The 17787-nt window shown below is 32.3% G+C and overlaps 1 protein-coding gene across 2 annotated transcripts in view; it reads left to right on the top strand.

Annotated features, from left to right (window-relative positions):
* Positions 1-17787, top strand: part of LOC122531904 (A disintegrin and metalloproteinase with thrombospondin motifs 8) — a 102265-nt gene that overhangs the window by 71602 nt on the left and 12876 nt on the right. For both annotated transcript variants that reach the window (XM_043660191.1, XM_043660192.1), the window contains exons 2-8: positions 3150-3247; positions 10218-10278; positions 10626-10834; positions 11296-11385; positions 16488-16692; positions 16776-16905; positions 17524-17653. In XM_043660191.1, the coding sequence (XP_043516126.1) occupies positions 3188-3247; positions 10218-10278; positions 10626-10834; positions 11296-11385; positions 16488-16692; positions 16776-16905; positions 17524-17653 (885 nt within the window). In that variant the 5' untranslated portion in view covers positions 3150-3187. The remainder of the gene's footprint in view (positions 1-3149; positions 3248-10217; positions 10279-10625; positions 10835-11295; positions 11386-16487; positions 16693-16775; positions 16906-17523; positions 17654-17787) is intronic.

Raw genomic sequence — 17787 nt, 5'->3', positions numbered from 1 at the left:
GAAAAAAAGTTTCGCGAAATATTTCACAATATTTACTTTGTAGAAATTATTCTCTTTTTTAATTTGAGGATTCGTTTTACGTCATAATATTCTTTATGAAACGAACAGGAGAAATAAAATATAAAGATATGATACTGCTGCTTCTCAAAGTTATTCTAAATTGAACATGCCAAGCAGTTTATTCTTAATTCATCATCGACTGATTTAAAGTTCATTTAACCTGTTTCAACTTCTTTCTTTTTTCCTTTTTTTTTTTCACTGGTTGATTTAAAATCAGTCGACATGAAGAAATTAAATCCATTAGTTCGCGAATAAGTACGCATAAATAGATGAATGTCTTCTTTTTTTCAAAAAAAAATTAAAAAAAAAATAAAAAATCCTTTCAGGCTCTCGCGAGGAATGCAAGTGAAATATGCTATTACACAGTACCTTCAATCACTTTGTAATTTTAATCGTCCCGCCTTGTTCGAAATGCCAAAGCATTTGCAACAGCTGCATCACTTCACTAGCGAGATTAATGATATGCACGTTCATGCTCCTGCGAGAATGTGCAACGTGCAGTATAATAAAATTTTCCTCGCGAGATTTCACTTTCGGTGAAAATAAATCCGCCGCCGGAGTTGCACTTTAATCTTCAAAACGCATCTTTATCAGCACTGGTGTTGCTCTATGCAAAATTATAAAATTTCATTGACACGTTGACTGATTACGGTGATCGGCGCAACGTTTTTATTTCTAGAAATATATTTTAGAATAATTCATATAAACGAATATCAACCCTATGGAATGATAAATGCGTTTGTAACATAATATTTTTTAAAACTTGGAAAATTTTCCGTAGCAATCAAGATGTTAGTCAATTCTCTGCTTAAGAGAACCTCGCGAGTTAATTCAGAATTTTTGAAATACAAAATGACATTTTTCAACGGACTCGTGATAAAGAAATTGTACAGCTTTTTGAACAGTACAATCTTTTTTTTACAGTATTATAATATCTTTATACGTGTATTTAGTATTTATATTTGTACCGACATTAATAGTATTATAGCAAAATTAATGATACATCCTATATCCCATTTAATACAAAGAACTTTATAGACTTCCTTCTTTTTTTTTTTTTTATCTCAAATTAATTTTTATCTAACTTCGTTAATGTATGATCAAAATTTCGAGTTCTTCAACATACAAGTTTTTTAATAAGATCACTCGTCAAATATTAATATTATAGTCAAATATTAATTTCAATATTTAACTAAAAAATTGAAACTATCAATCTATATCTTTTCATATTTGTTTAATTTCACGTTGGTAGACAGAATATAATATCTGTATGTACACAATAACTTTTATAGACGTTTTTTTTTCTTTATCAATTCTAGAACATATATTAGAAAATCTATTCATTAGGTATAATTCTGTCTCGTAGAACTGTAAAAATCTCGTCTCATTTGCCTTTTTTTATAAAATCAAAAAAATATGAAGAATAAAATAGCAATCCAGACCTATTACAATAGCGTTAGTTGTAATAAACTTCGTAACGATTTAACCTCTCAGCTTTCGTTAATTAAAAGATCGTTCCTTTCTTGACACCAGCGACACGATGCTGTCCCCTTCCCCTTCTTCATCACGAAACGATCCCATTGAAGTTCCGCGATTTTCCCAATGCGGCGGTCGAAAGTTTTTCGTCCTGACGCGGGCGACGACGTGGGCGTTAATTCGAAACGATTCAACTTTCCTTCCGGGATCGTCGCCTGTCCTGTTCACGTCAAAACACCACCTTTCTGCTCGAGTTTGTCGCCAGTTCACTCACGCAGGCATGCGTGAACTCGTGCAGGTTAGTCCTCCAGTTTCTTCTCTCCTTCCACCTTTCTTCTTTTTTTTTTAATTTCTCTTCTTTCTCTCTCTCTCTCTCTCTCTCTCTCTCTCTCTCTCTCTCTCTCCTTTTGTTGTTCGTTCTTTTTCCGAGCTCGTTGCGCAGCGGGCGCGGCGAGAAATTATGTAACCCGCGCGCGGATTTCTTCATCGTCGCGCTCGCGACTCGCGGTAATTACATTTCCACCGTGAGAGATATCAGTTTCTGGCTTTAGCGAGCAAATTGTTGCTGCTTGCCTGGCCCTCATTAGCGCAATATTCCAACGGCAATGTTGCATCGTTGCTCGTGTGTAGAATGCTACTTTGTCTTGTTGATATTATCGCATCTCTGGGACAGAGATCAATACTTTTATATATATATATATATATATATATCTTGATTTCATTCTTATTCTATCATTTTCCAAGTGAAATATACTTTTAATATCTGTAAAAGTTTTTCTATTGTAACAAGGGAGTGTAAGACGTTTAAGAACATATTTTAATATTTAGTTTTAGTGTAGTTGCAGTACTTAATTAGTTTAGTATAGTATTAAATTATATTATTAAATTATAGTATAGTATTAAATTATATTATTAAATTATAGTATAGTACTTTAGTATAGTATTAAATTAATATTAATAGTTTTGTACAGTACTATTAATTAGTACTTAATTAGTTTAGTATAGTACTATTACTTAGTACTTAATTAGTTTAGTATAGTACTAAATTATATTATTAAATTATAGTATAGTACTTTAGTATAGTATTAAATTAATATTAATAGTTTTGCAGTACAGTACTGTTAATTAGTTTAGTATAGTACTATTAATAGTATTATTACTTAGTACTTAATTAGTTTAGTATAGTATTATTAATAGTTTTCTAATATCAAGCAAGAATTATAGAAGAATCTTCTTTAAAAGAGGATGACACATTTCATTTTTATCACAAATATTTTTTTTTTACTTGTCAAATACATCTTACAAATTTCTCAAGATCAAACAAGAACTATAGAACAATTTCCTTCGAAAGGGAAGAATATATTTTATTCTTTATTTTGTTCTCGCAAATACATTCTACGAATTTTTATGTAATATAAGATCCAAGACTAAAAATTTTATATAATTAATATTTAATTATATATAATTATAAAATTTTATATATTACAATACCAAACATTTTACATTAATCTCCGTAAATAATCGAAAATGGAATTCACTCGTTTGTTGTAACGCTATCAGCGTATTCGTCGATTTCATCCGTTTATAACGATTTCTCTCATTTCTTGTTCCAGCGATGTGACGCAGCCCATCAGGAATATTTTCACGCAAAATGATTCGTGCCCTTGTCCTTCTGTGCATGGCCGTTCTACCTCTTGTACGATGCCACAAGGTAAGATCACCAGTCGAGTACCATCGTGATCGGCAAGGACGGCGTTTATTCTCTCGTGCAAACGCTTCCTTAAAAAACAAAGAACATATGTGTGTGTGTGTATCGTGGTTGTGCACGGTGGCGTTGACTCGAAATGACAAGATATTCGCGGAATCAGACGACGTTAATTGTCGATTCGCCGCTGATTGCGAGGTGAATTCACGCTGCGTAAACACCGACATCCGTTGGTAACGTTAGTTGGCCTGGGTCGATGAGAGAAGGTAGCTGAAAGTGGTCATTCGCTTGTTCATATTTATTTTTATTTCATTTACATTGTACACGTTATTTTATTTTATTTTATTTCGCGATAATATTTATTTAATAATCCTTCGTATTGATATTGTATTAATCTTCATCAATCAGTCAGTTTGACATATTTTCTTTGGTAAAAGAATTAAATTATTCTGCAAGAAATAAGTACGTTCTGATAGATCACAAGAGTAATCGAATACATTTTGATTCGAGAATTAATTAAATTAAGAGTTAACTATCAATGTATGACTGTTTTTGCTTGTCTATTATTTTAATACAATTGCTTTTTTTAAATTATTACTTTGATATATATATAATTATTTTAGTTACAAATTACGCGTATTTTAAATAATTATAGATTCGTGAAATTGATGAGTGAAATGTTAATTACAATCCTGATATTGTTCGTGGGATAATTACAGAAACAGAATATTATAATTGCAACTCGACGATGCTATTTGAGAGTTAATTGACAAATTTGAATGATAATATTTTGCTCATTTCCGACTCAGTGGATGTATCTCAATCAGAAAATTCAATGCTGCGATACTTGCTTGTCTTTTAAAAGATGATACATATTTTACATGAAATTGTTGACCGAAATTTGAAAAAAGTTAACAATTTCCAGGGATTAATAACACCAACGACGATATATGAATCATTGATATTTCTTCGTCAAACACCCGATGAGTTTACTCTATTATTAAACCCAGACGATTGTGAAACACTTGCGCAAACAGTCTGAATTTTTCTAGTGAAATAGACCGTGAACTCCTTCATTCCTCAAAGTTTGATTTACGGAATGATTGGCATTTAACGTTATCCGCGCATCGAACGAATAATAAATCCAGCGCCCAGACGAACGCGCTAAATAATTAAACCGACGCGGATGATTTATCGTTTTTTCTCGATTTTTATACAATGGGCGAGTTAAAAGTGAGTCAAGTATAGCAAACGGACGCGAGCACGGAAATAACAAGGACAATGGCCACGATTGGACGTCGTCAGGAAAGTAACGTGGGAAGAGAAAGGAATAAATTGTACATTGAACTGTGTACAATCGAACCGCGCATACGTTTTCAATATCTATTGGAGCGCGTTAAAGATGACTCTTCTGACCAATTGGTCAATAAACGGACGGACCTTTGCATCTGATAATTGAAAACGGATTATTGTTTCAACAGTTTGAAGGAATTTGATTATCCTCATCTCTTGATTTTACAGAAAATAATCGAGGTGTTGAACTTTATTTCTAATTCAGAAGATACATGAAATAGATATGAATGTTGGAACGTTCAAGAGATAATTGAATGTTAGAATATTACGTAGAAATTGGGATGAGATCATTGGGGTAAGTAAAAGATATAATATCAGAATGTGTAATAGAGAAACTTTAAATTTAATCACTCACAGATATAACGAAGAAATATTTAGTCAAAGAATCTTCTATAATTTTTCACCCTACGTTGGAAATAATTCTAATGAAGATTTCAAATTACTATATTACCAACAACTAGCTTTGCAAATGGTGATAGTTCCTTTCTGTGACATATGTCTGTTATAATAGCAATAATTTCTAGTAGAAATAAAAGAATATTTCACTTTGATTTCCCACATGAAATTTAGAAAATATTGTATAAAAATTTGATAACATTTCAATTATAAATTATTACAGAATGTTTGACAATCAGTCGTAAAGTTAAGCTTTATGTTTGTGGAATATTAATTTAGATTAATGCAAGCTTAGCTACATGTACATTCATTTGAGAAACTTATAGAAAAATTAAAGAAACAAGCAAGCAGTGCAAGCTTTGTTTGAATTTTAATAGTATCACTTTTTTCATTTATGAGAAAAGAGAAAGTTTTTACTTTTACTTACACGACGTTCGTCCTTTCAAGATAGCGGTCAATACTCGGTTCAACAGAGATTGATTACAAATCGGGAATTTACACGAATCTTATCTTTTCGCTTTGCTTAAAAGCATCGATCACATGTCTTCATATTCTAGCACATTTTTTTCTTTCCTTCTTTTAAGAAACGAAAGACTCGTCAATTTTTTAAAACCTTCCAAGCTTCTCCTATATATTTTTAAACAAACTTGTTTGATTAATATTAATCTGGTGATCATAATAATTTTTTTCGTTTAAACAAAATCTTCTTTTAAGAAAAGGAAGTACTCGTCGATTCTCTAAAACTTTTTAAACTTCTCCTAAATGTTTTTGAACAAACTAGTTTGATTAATATTGGTCTAATAATTATAACATAGGTTTATATATTTTTAAACAAACTTGTTTGATTAATATTAATCTGGTGACCATAGTAATTTTTTTCCTTTAAACAAAATCTTCTTTTAGCAAAAGAAAGACTCGTCGATTCTCTAAAACTTTTTAAACTTCTCCTAAATGTTTTTGAACAAACTAGTTTGATTAATATTGATCTAATAATTATAACATAGGTTTATATATTTTTAAATAAACTTGTTTGATTAATATTAATCTGGTGACCATAGTAATTTTTTTCCTTTAAACAAAATCTTCTTTTAGCAAAAGAAAAACTCGTCGATTCTCTAAAACTTTTTAAACTTCTCCTAAATATTTTTAAACAAACTCGGTTGATTAATATTAACCTAATGATTATAACAAAGGTTTATATATTTTTAAACAAATTTGTTTGATTAATCTGGGGATCATAATAATTTTTTTCTTAACAAAATCTTCTTTTAGGAAAAGAGAGTTTCCAAAGTTAATTTTCCTCGTTAGTTTCCTCGTTAATTTTTCAAAGTCTATCTCACGTTTGTTTAAACAAGCTTGTTTAATTGTATCAAACATTCCATCGTCAAACAAGACGTCATCTACTCAAATCTTTCAAGTCTTTAAGGTTAGTCTCGCATTTTTATCTTACGACACGAGTCGATGGAATCATTGTTATCAAGTTCGGGAAAATCCGAATGGGATTTCTGTGTGTAATGAATTATCTTTATTACGTCGTACATATTCAACGAATTATGTTTATCGTCTTTCGGAAATCCTGGATCACTTGTACTATTTACTGTCAGCTCAAATGTCATACATTTTATTTATTCGAGTATAAACGTTCTACTGATTGTCTTTATCGCGTACCACCTGTTCCAGATGATTACGAATGAATTTTCGTCTGTTATTACATAATCAAGATGCAGAGATGTTCTTTCAAATGGCAACGAAATTGAGGTAAAAATTATGTAGATCTTGCGAGACACTATATTCAATTTTACAATTCGAAGTATCTTGTAAACACATAAAAATCTATGATCTAGTTATACATGTAGTATCATGTCTTCCAAAAGAAGAACATTAGAAATTTCTATCTCGTTTCTTTCACCGATCTCGCCATATTTAGGTTAATTATACTCGGATTAATTAAGATCATAACTGTACCAATATCGATAAAACATCGCCGATAATTTCAACTGATATAACTTCGCAAAAGAAGACCATATCGAACGATCCACTTGATCTCATTTTAAAACGTGAAGCCTCCATTTTGACCAAAAGACCGTAAGCTCGTTTCTTTGACAATGACTTCAAAAATCGAACATGTGTAGAAACATTAAAAAAATTTTTTTTTATCTAGATCCATCGTCATTTTGAAGATTAAAGTCGCCCCTTTACAACGATTAAAACTTTCTGTGCAATTTCTTTTTTTTTTCATTATTTTATTGAACGTTGAACATTAGAGTTAAACGACAAAAATCCAAGAAACGTTTCGTCAATCTGAAGAAACTTTCAAATAAAATGGTGAAAAAGATCGTTCAGTAAATTTTAAAGAGAAAATCTCAATCTTCGAGACCGCGGTAGATTTACTCGTGGAAAAGAACTTTTGAAAAAAAAAAACACGTTTGAATTTTTATAATTTTCAAGAAGAAAGGTATTCTCTCTTTCCCACCATGATGCAAAGTCATCTTTGAAAGAAGTGAACTTACATACGTCAAAATAGCTTTCCTTTTACATCAGTTTAAATTGTCGACAATTTTTCACTGTCGTTGGTAGTCAGTTATGCTTCTCACTGTAAATACACCTCGGAGATTTCAAGCGAGAATTTATAGAAGAATCTTCTTTAAAAGAGAACATTTTATTTTTTTCACAAATAATTTTTACACTTGTTAAACACATAGAACAATTTCCTTCGAAAGGGATGAATATATTTTATTCTTTATTTTATTCTCGCAAATACATCCAATACGAATTTGTTTAATATTTAAGATCCAAGACCAAAAGTTTTATAATACCAAGCATTTGGTTGTGCAAATACATATTTACCGCGCGTTCTTTTCATCGAAAACGCCGTGCACCCGATTAGAATTTATTCTTTACACCCGAAAGATACAAGATATAAATTTCATCGCCAGCCACGCCTTTCGAAACCGCGTTTTGCAACGGGACGAGGGGGAAAAAAAATCGAGCGTCAAAGGCTCGTGCCGGTTTATCTGGCAATCGGCCGTCGGTAAATGCAAGCTGCTTCATAGCCGGACAACCGTACGTTCGCCATTCAAGAGGGAAATCGTGCTTCGGGTTCGTATCGCCGTATACAATTAGGAGAACGACACGGTGATACCGATCTTTTTTCGAGTAAATCCGGTTCTTTAACTGCACACCGCTGTTGCGTTTTCTCATCGAGACTCGGTCGTTCTCTCGCGTCGTTAAAGTCACGGGAATTTGTAACGCTGACAAATTAAAACGCCGCCATTACGGAGAACTATCGGCAATTAACTTTCGATCGCGATTTGATTTGATTTTCCTTTGAGTTGAAGTAATCAAAAAAAAAAACAAGAGAAAAGAACGTTACTATAAGAGAATTGAAAGAAAGAGAAAAGAAAAATTAGGATTGCGGAGAGTTAACAGTATCCAATTGTATCCAATTCGTGCACACTCGGAGCACCGGCAAAGAGCGCAAATAGGACAGCGCACACGCGATCGAATTTCCTAACGTAATGAGTGAAAGTGTTCGACCTTAGTAGAGCAGCGTGATAGTTAATTGCAGCTCGGTTTCTGCGACACACAGTGGTATATAATACACAGGTGGTATATAGGTGTTCTTAAATGGTAGAAGCAGACCTTGGAAGCCGCGATTGGAGAAAAAAGAAAAAAACTTTAGAGAAACACACGCGCATCGATCGCCAGTGTTCCAACGATCAGGCACGCATGCGAGTCCGCATGGCAGTCGTTGATCATTGTTCTCGCAACTGCAGCCAATTAGCCATGCACTTGGCGACGACGAAGCGAACGATTGTAATGAAACTGTTCTGGCTGTTACAGCGATTTGCTAATACGTGCAGTTGCCGCAATCGAGCGAGAGAAAAGAAAAGAGAAGAAAAGAAAAAAAAATGAGGCGTTGCTCGGGCGTTTTGTAGAAATAATCGAGCTTTATAAGGAACGACGAAACGCGGCGCCGATTGCCTCCGACGTGTTTCGCGAAAATTGTTTTTGCTTCATCGGGGGGAAAGTGGCTGGGTTCAATTGCCGCAACGAGGAGTTGGAAACTTAAGGATCTGTCTGGATCCTTAAGGGCGATTGTAAAATTTGGGAATTAAACAAGCTGGAGAATTGGAAATTAAATAGAGTGGAGAAAGTTTGAAAATTTGTGAAACTGAGAGTCAGGAAATTCGAAAACTTACAAGTTAGAAAATTTTGTAGGACAGACAAATTTTGCAGAGTCTGTTAATTATGACAATTTCATCAAATATATTAAAACATATCTAGAACCGACCAAGTAATTGTAGGAAAAAGTATTTCGCTATAATTACATGTAAAATATAGGGGAAGTGATTAAGTCAGTTGATGTAAAAGTCCGTATAGTTTGGAACACGTTGTAATAAAAAATTCAGAGTAACAGACTTTTTTTGTTCCTACGTGTTATTATTACGCGTCGTGGTTCCCACGATACGACGATTACTTTTCCCTCCATGTTTCAACACTTAGCCGGGAACAATACTCGGCGAGAAACTATCCCGATAACGCAAAGAAAGCGAAATTAATAGCATCAGACCGACGCCCATGGTACGAACGCTTGAAATTTAGAAAATTACATAATAACTGATAGCGAATAAAATTATCTTGGCCAAAACTATGGATTGTAAAACGATATTTTCGCGTTCGAAACGGAAAATACAATAATTTCTTGTTAATCAAAAATTATTTGCTATTCACTTTTTATAATATATAAATATATATTATTATGTAATATAAATATATAATATATTTTTATAATGTATAGATATTATAATGTAATACAAATATATAATATATTTTTATAATATACAAATATTATAATGTAATATAAATATATATATATATAATATATTATAATATATATATAAAATATATTTTTATAATATATAAATATTATAATGTAATATAAATATATATTATAATATATATAAATAAATTGTATATAAATATATATATTATAATACATAAATTTAATTATACTTATATTAATAATACTTGTACTTAAATTAATTGTAAAATTGCAAGTGAGTAATGAAAGTATAATAATAGGTTCTCCTCATCTAGTATTATCAATTTTTAAAAAATTTTCAATATTCAATTGAAAGTTAAATATTCGGTATACCTTAACATAAGTGTTAAAGAAATGGAAGCGTAAAGTATGAGCTGACGATAAGTTTCTTGTCTGTTGCAGATCCACGAACACATGACAAGGGAGGAGATATTATCGGTGTTTCACACGGGACACGAGTCTGGTAATCACGATAAAAAAAAAAAAAAAAATTTAACAACTAGCGGTAGACAGTCGTCTTTTCTTTTAATCTGAACTCGATTCACTTGCACGCTTGATGACCGTGCCACGTAATGGAGTCTACTAAGTGAAATTCATTTGCTATTGTATTTTGTCGTTGATCCTTTCATTATGAAAGGAAACTGTTTCCATTGATAAATGCACGCTTTCAAATGATACGACTATGTTGTAAGAATACTTCTCACACAGTCAATGTTTTCCGACTAATCTAATATCATAAAATGATGGTATCAATCTTCGTTGAAGTTCTAAAATCTCAATGAAAACGTTAAAAAAACGTTTAAATTCTAGTACCGACGTACGAAGTTATACCTGTGCTGCATTCGATGCACAAGAGAAGTATAGGGAACCCAGAGATACACCTGAAGGCATTCGGGAAGGACATCAGTCTGTCGTTGAAGCCTACGGAAGGGTTGCTGACAGTGAATCATTTACCTATGTGGACTGTCACGAAGGATACGTCGCAACCTGGTGGTCTCCACTATGAGAAGGTGACAAACGTAAGTGCTCTATCTCCATTAATTACTAATTACCTCTAAACATTATCTCATATATTAAACTCTAATTACTCTACTGTCTAAACACTGATCTCTAAATTAATTATTCCACTATCTAAACTAAATTTAAAGTTCCCAAACAGATGTATAACAAAAATAGTTAGTCTGTTAGAAAGTTGTAATTTAAATGTCACAAAACTATCTCTTTCGAAATTAACCCACAAAATTTCATCCTATCATCCCAAGGAGTGTCCTTTTGTCACAGTGAAGCTTCTGTTCGTGTTATTTCGAGACGACGCGTAGCGATGAAAAGAAAAAAAGGCCGAGGACTCTTCGTGGCGATTCTTCCTCGGGCCCACGCAGTTTGCATTATTCCTTTAAATGGTCGAAATCGCATAAAATCGGCTGCGTATGGCCACATGCCGTGCATTACCACCACGTTGTAATTGTTCTTCCCGTTTCAGGCCGACACAGATATCGGTGACATCTATCAAGACACGACGAACATGGCGTCCATTCTGCTGCACCGGGACGCGAATGGGAAAGTGCTCGTTGTAAGAGGCCATTCTTTCTTAATGTACCATTTCGACATTCCCGCCGTTATTGCGGCTCGTCTTTCGTCAACCACCTCGTCGACTCACTTAGGAACCGTCTCGTCTTGGTTATAATTATCGCAATACCGCGACTCGTTGGGGACAATTAGCTGGGTCGCGATTAGGGGGTGGGAGGGGGCCTGTTCTGTCGTTACAACGTTTAGCAATCTGTTTTCCCGCAAAACAGAAGGAATCGAACGAAAACGCTAGATAACAATTTATGTTGGACAGTTGAGCCTCACTCGTGCGTCGTGTGCAATTAAGTGGAAATAAGTGAGTAGGAATTCGAAGAATGAATAGTAAATTACGTCTGGAAATTTCGAATGGTGAAGAGAAATATTTATGTAGCGGAATCTCGGATTGAATTGATAGAGAAATAGATAGTAGTTCGAGTAAACAAAAGATTTCAGTACTAAACGTTCAATGGCTAACGTATGTAACATATAATAGTTCTTTTGGTTCTTATTTTTTATTCTGTGATTGATAAGTTTGATAAGTTGATGATTGATAAGTTTTTAACTTATTTATTTCGTCACTGAAATTATTCGTTCAAAATATAACCACTTTGCCAATCTTATTACTTAATAAAAATGTAGTTATCGCTAAGATGTAATTGAAAGAATTTTTATTTAATTTTTACGTAGATCGATCGACGAAAGGCGGGTAGCAAGATATCGTGAATAAGGAATTAATGTTTCAGACGAATAGAAATGGACATGCTTGTATAGTAGAATCTTCATTTGAATTTAAAAAAATTCATCGCAGAATAAAGAAATTTTCGTAATCATCTTGCATTGTAGGAAGAGTAACATCAATGACTATGACAGACATTACATCGTGTGTATCATACGTCGTGATCATGCGTCACTTATATAATCAGTCTTGCTATTACCTCCTCGAGTGTTCTTCTACAATGTTAATAAATCAGAGACGAGGCATCTCAACAGAGATATCATTCGCTGTGACTAAAACGATTTACGCGTTTCTAATAAGATCCAGTAGGAGCGATCCGTGGAGGAAAGTTGCACAAAATGGCATTCCGTGATCGTTTTGACATTTCCATTTCGAGCTCCGGCAATCGCTGTCCCTTTTCTTCCACCGTGGTTCGTTCGAAGCGAGTGTTGCAAAGACATTTTGCTCGAGCAAAAGCAAAGAAAAAAAAACCAATAGAATTCTTCATATCGGTTCCATCTCTTAGGATAGCGAGCAGCCGTTCTCAATGATTGCACGTCCAATCAACCAAGACTCAGTTTCACTTAGCAAGTTCGATTTCGTTTTATGAAATCGTAAAGAAAAGGGGGAAAAAGGAAAAGAAAATGAAAGACAAGTGACAAAACTATTGCAAAGCTGTTACTTGCTCATTGAACTGCTTAAAATCGACGAAAGCATAAATTGTAAGTAGACTGTGGCATTTTTCGTGGGAATCTTGAAAATGCAAAAATGTATGGAGTATACATAACACGCAGAAATAATATAAACTATCCAATTATATTATCCAAAAATATCTAACAATGTTTTAAGAAGTAAGGTAAACGAAACACTTGAATCTGGTGGAATATTTGTGAAATGTTTCTTCAAAATTTCTTTTGTATAAATAGACAAGTATAGTTAATATTTAGAAGAAATTTAAAAGAGAAGTCTAAAAAAAGTTGAAACTTTTCTACCCTGCTTACTTTTCGAATTTTCATTGAATTTTATTTATTATACTGTTTGCTCGTTATACATTGTAATAGTAGAATACATATTTACTATTAAAGTACTAACAACTATCTTTTTTACTTGCTTGAAACATGACTGGTCAACTAATGGAACAAAATTACCATGAGGTTCTTTCTTCACGTGGAAAACAATTAGAAATTCTGCTTAAACATTGGCTGAAACTGTCGCTGTGACAATTGAAAGTGTAGTCGCAGAGAAAACAATTCAATCAAATTAGAAGGAAGGTCGTTGAATTAGTTTAGAAAAAGTAGAATTCCTGTAAAGAGAAATTTAGTTTGGTAATCATTAAATGTTAATTATATAACCGCGTGAAAGGGAAAAAAAAAGTTGTTTCATTGTAAATTCGTATTCTTCGGTGGAAACAATCTCTCAGGAGAGATCTCTCCTTGACAGTGATTCCATTTTATGGTCACGAATGGAATATATTAAATCGAGCGTTCCAATTAATAAAAAACACGCGAGGCGGCATTGTAAAATCATTCTATCTTTTTATGACAATAAACAACGCGAGTCTCTTACATAACGGAACAAAGATGAAATAAATTATTTAATTAATAAATTTGTTAATATATTTTCAATAATAATCTACATTCTGCTTCTGTATAATGTTGTGCAACGATTGAAATAATTATTTCATTAATAAATATTGAACAATAATTTAAATTATACATATAATATCTGGAAATGAGAAAGTAATTAGTTATATAAGTATAATTTCATTTCTAATTTTTCTTGTAAAGATCCATAACAAAAGATACAGGCATAAATTTATGAAAATTTCTGAAAATAAAACTCTCGTGAATTATTTTTTAGAAAAATGCGAACAAATAATAATCTCTTTCACAAATTACGAAGAAAACACAGATTCTGATTGTTTTATAAAATGTGAAGTAGTCAAGTGCATAAATAAGTTCAAGTACCGGGAGATATTATTTACGAGAATTATACGAGCCACTATAAATTTGACTACGTGGCACTTAATTATTGAAGAAAAAAAGAATTGTGCTCACGTTCAGGAATGGAATTCTGATTCTTTCACCGTGATAACGGCTTGGCACACTGAAAGCACATTATGCAGTAATTCGTTGAAAATTCAGGTTTAAAGTTAGCGTTGTCTGTATCACTTTTGCAGAGTATCGTTCTGTGCAGCAGAAATTTCGCTACTTACAACTTTTTTTTATTATTCCCATGCATCAAGAATTAAGTTGAAAGGACGGCGTCCTTGGCAACGATCGGTTAATCGCTGCGTGGGATGAAACATGTCCTGTAATGTCCGAAAGAAATGCTAACAAACGTTTAAAAATCGATTTCGACATACGGCAAACCACGTGAAGCACGAGTAAAAGGTATATCAATTTCTCGAAAAATAATTACAAAACGCGATCCTGCCTACGACGAAACTTTTCAAAATTGAACAATTGTTTACTATATAAAAATTTTTACGAACATATTACATAAAACTGTTACGAAATATCGTGCGTGTTGTATCAAAACGTTTCCGAGATTCTATTACAACATGATAATCGATCTAGCATTTGTAGAAGATATACGTGGAAATTAGAAATTATTTGCAGAATTATAATTAAAAATTTAACACAATGTACGAATAATAATCTCAGATATATAATTATTATGAGCGTTAAGAATGATTCAACTGAATATACTTAAAATTAATATAAATATCTCGTAATGTCTATGTTGCATTCGTTTCATATTATATTAATCGAATCACAGCTATAATAATCTCAGATATATAATTATTATAAGCGTTAAGAATGATTCAACTGAATATACTTAAAATTAATATAAATATCTCGTAATTTCTATGTTTTCTATGTGCATTCGTTTCATATTATATTAATCGAATCACAGCTATGTTTTACTGTAATGTTAATGAAATCTCAGGATGTTCTGCACACGTGCAGAATATATTATACATTCATAAAATATATATATATATATATATATATATATATATATATTCATAAAAAATATGATATATATATATATTCTTGATGTATAAAACGACGTTGTCACGTTCTTCCAACATATATAGCTGTCACGTTGTAATGATTAATACGAGCAACCATAAATAATTGTACATACCGTTAGCTACACGAGAGGAAATTCCAAAGACAACGGATATCGTCAAATCGCGTTACATAATGCCGTAAAAACGTTGTTCTATATGACCCCATGTGTCCTGACCTTTCGCTTTCACTCTCCCTCCCTCGATCTGACCAGTGCACACGAATCTCTCTCGAATCGCGGATCGAACATGTTGATCATACCCGGAACGGAAATACCAACGATCCGACAGAATCGACCGACTTCGACTGTTCCCTCCATGGAACAACTGTACATTTCATTTTCGTCTTCGTTTTTATCCATTATTAACGTTCACGTTGGATGAAATTAGTCACGTCGTGATAATTATACGATTCAGACGGAAGTCACAGTTGATCATCGAATGGAAAATTGACGTTGAAGGAATGTACGATTAAGCTGTTAACCGATTATTGTTGATTAACTCATTAAACAAGCCATTACACGTGTTATTGATACCGGAAACGCAGATCGAGCTTCGAATTAGCTAGATCGTATATCTTTCTCGTCTGTTAGAAATTGGTGTTGTCGAAACTTTTATTCTTTTGTTCTTTAAACTTGTAACTATATAAACTTTAATTATAATATATATATATATTATAATTAATATTTATTAATATATATTAATATATATTAATTAATATATTATATATATTTATATTATATTTTTTATTTTTACATTAAATTTCATATAATGTAATATTATAGATTTAAGTGTACAATCGCATTAGTCATAACTTTAGATACATTTTTACTGCATTCGTATTAATTTAACATTCCGCTGTATGTCAATTTCTGTTTATTTTTACGACGACAGGCATGTTCATTTCTTCATTACTAAAATAAAGTATTTTAGAACATTTAACTAGTAAAACGTTCTAAAATATTCTAGACATTTAACTAGTAAAATATTCTAGACATTTAACTAGTAAAACGTTCTAAAATATTCTAGACAAGGAGATAACTATTCATATTGAGAATATGTATCGGTATATAGAACATCTACAGTGGCTACATTTATTGAAAGTACTTACATCCTAATTCTATAAATATTATTCACAAATTTTTGCAATTTCACGCGAGAGACTTAATTAATCAGTAAATCTGCAAATGCTGCAATAGATACAACGATGTGCAACGTCATATTGTAGCCACTGTACGTATTTCACGCGTAGAATCGTTTGAACGATACTCTTTGCTCGTTTTGCAAAATAACATGTAATCCTGGTTGAAACCAGGATGGTAATATTGGTTCAGAGCTAGTGATTCGACCACTGCCAGATAGGATATTAGACGAACTGGTAAGCAAGAATTCCAGTCTCCTTCACGGAGAGGAGTTACTGCCAAACGTGACGCGAAGCAAAGGGAACTTGAAGCGCACGAGTCATCACGTGGTGTACAAGAAAGTGGCTCGCACGAGCGGCGACGAATACAGCGATTTCAGTGAGTGATCCTTTTGTATTACCACATCGAGGCAGGTGAAATCCTCGGGAGATCGGTTTCTCGTGATTAAACATCGATTTTAGCACTGATGGAACCTGACCATTTGGCCAAGAGGTACAGATCGAAACGATCGATCACCACTAGAACGAAGAGGGAAGCGCCGTATGTGATCTACCCGGAAATTCTCTGTATCGTGGACTACGATGGATACAGGTGAAAGATTATTTATTACTCGATTAAGGATTAACAATAATTTATTGCAATTTGTAATTAATTTCATTGTACATCGGAATTTATTCGTAATTGCGATATTATAACGGGAATACTTCGATGATTTATTATAATATATTTTTATTATAATAATTTAATTATAATATTGTAATATTTATTAATTATAATATTATAATATTTATTAATTATAATATTTTAATATTTATTAAATATATTTTTAATATATATTTTAATATTTATTAATTATAATATTTTTATTATAATAATTTTAGTGTATTTAGAATTTATTTTGTAATTTAGAATAATATAATAATTATATGAGATTGTAAATACAGCTGCTACATAATAATATAATAATTATATAATTATATATAATTGTAATTACAGCTGCTATATAATAATACAATAATTATATATATATATAATAATATAATAATTATATGAGATTGTAAATACAGCTGCTAAAATCTATTTAATTAGATTAAATGCCAGAATTGATGACGTCACAGGACACAAATGTATTATAAATGAGAAATGACAAGAACACCGTACAAAAAAAAAATATAATGAATCCGTGAAACCGGAATCTTTTATTTTCAGATTACACGGCGGTGATAACGTACAAATCAAAAGGTACTTCGTATCCTTCTGGAACGGAGTGGACCTGAGGTACAAGCTGTTAAAGGGGCCAAAGATCCGCATCAGTATCGCTGGAATTATCATATCACGGGTGAAGTGCAATTGATGATCATTTTTCAATCCTCTTATCAAACTATGATTGTTTCACCAATCAACGTTTCTCACGGCTTTCTCGTTTCCTCTCCTTTTCCTTTTTTTTTCTTTTCTTTTTTTTTTTTTTTTTTT

The sequence above is a fragment of the Frieseomelitta varia genome, unplaced genomic scaffold (genome assembly GCF_011392965.1).
Source record: "Frieseomelitta varia isolate USP_RPSP 00005682 unplaced genomic scaffold, Fvar_1.2 scaffold_426, whole genome shotgun sequence".
NCBI classification, from domain to species: Eukaryota; Metazoa; Arthropoda; class Insecta; order Hymenoptera; family Apidae; genus Frieseomelitta; species Frieseomelitta varia.
Note: the sequence above shows the minus strand (reverse complement) of the source record. Positions and strands in the feature narration are given on the sequence as shown.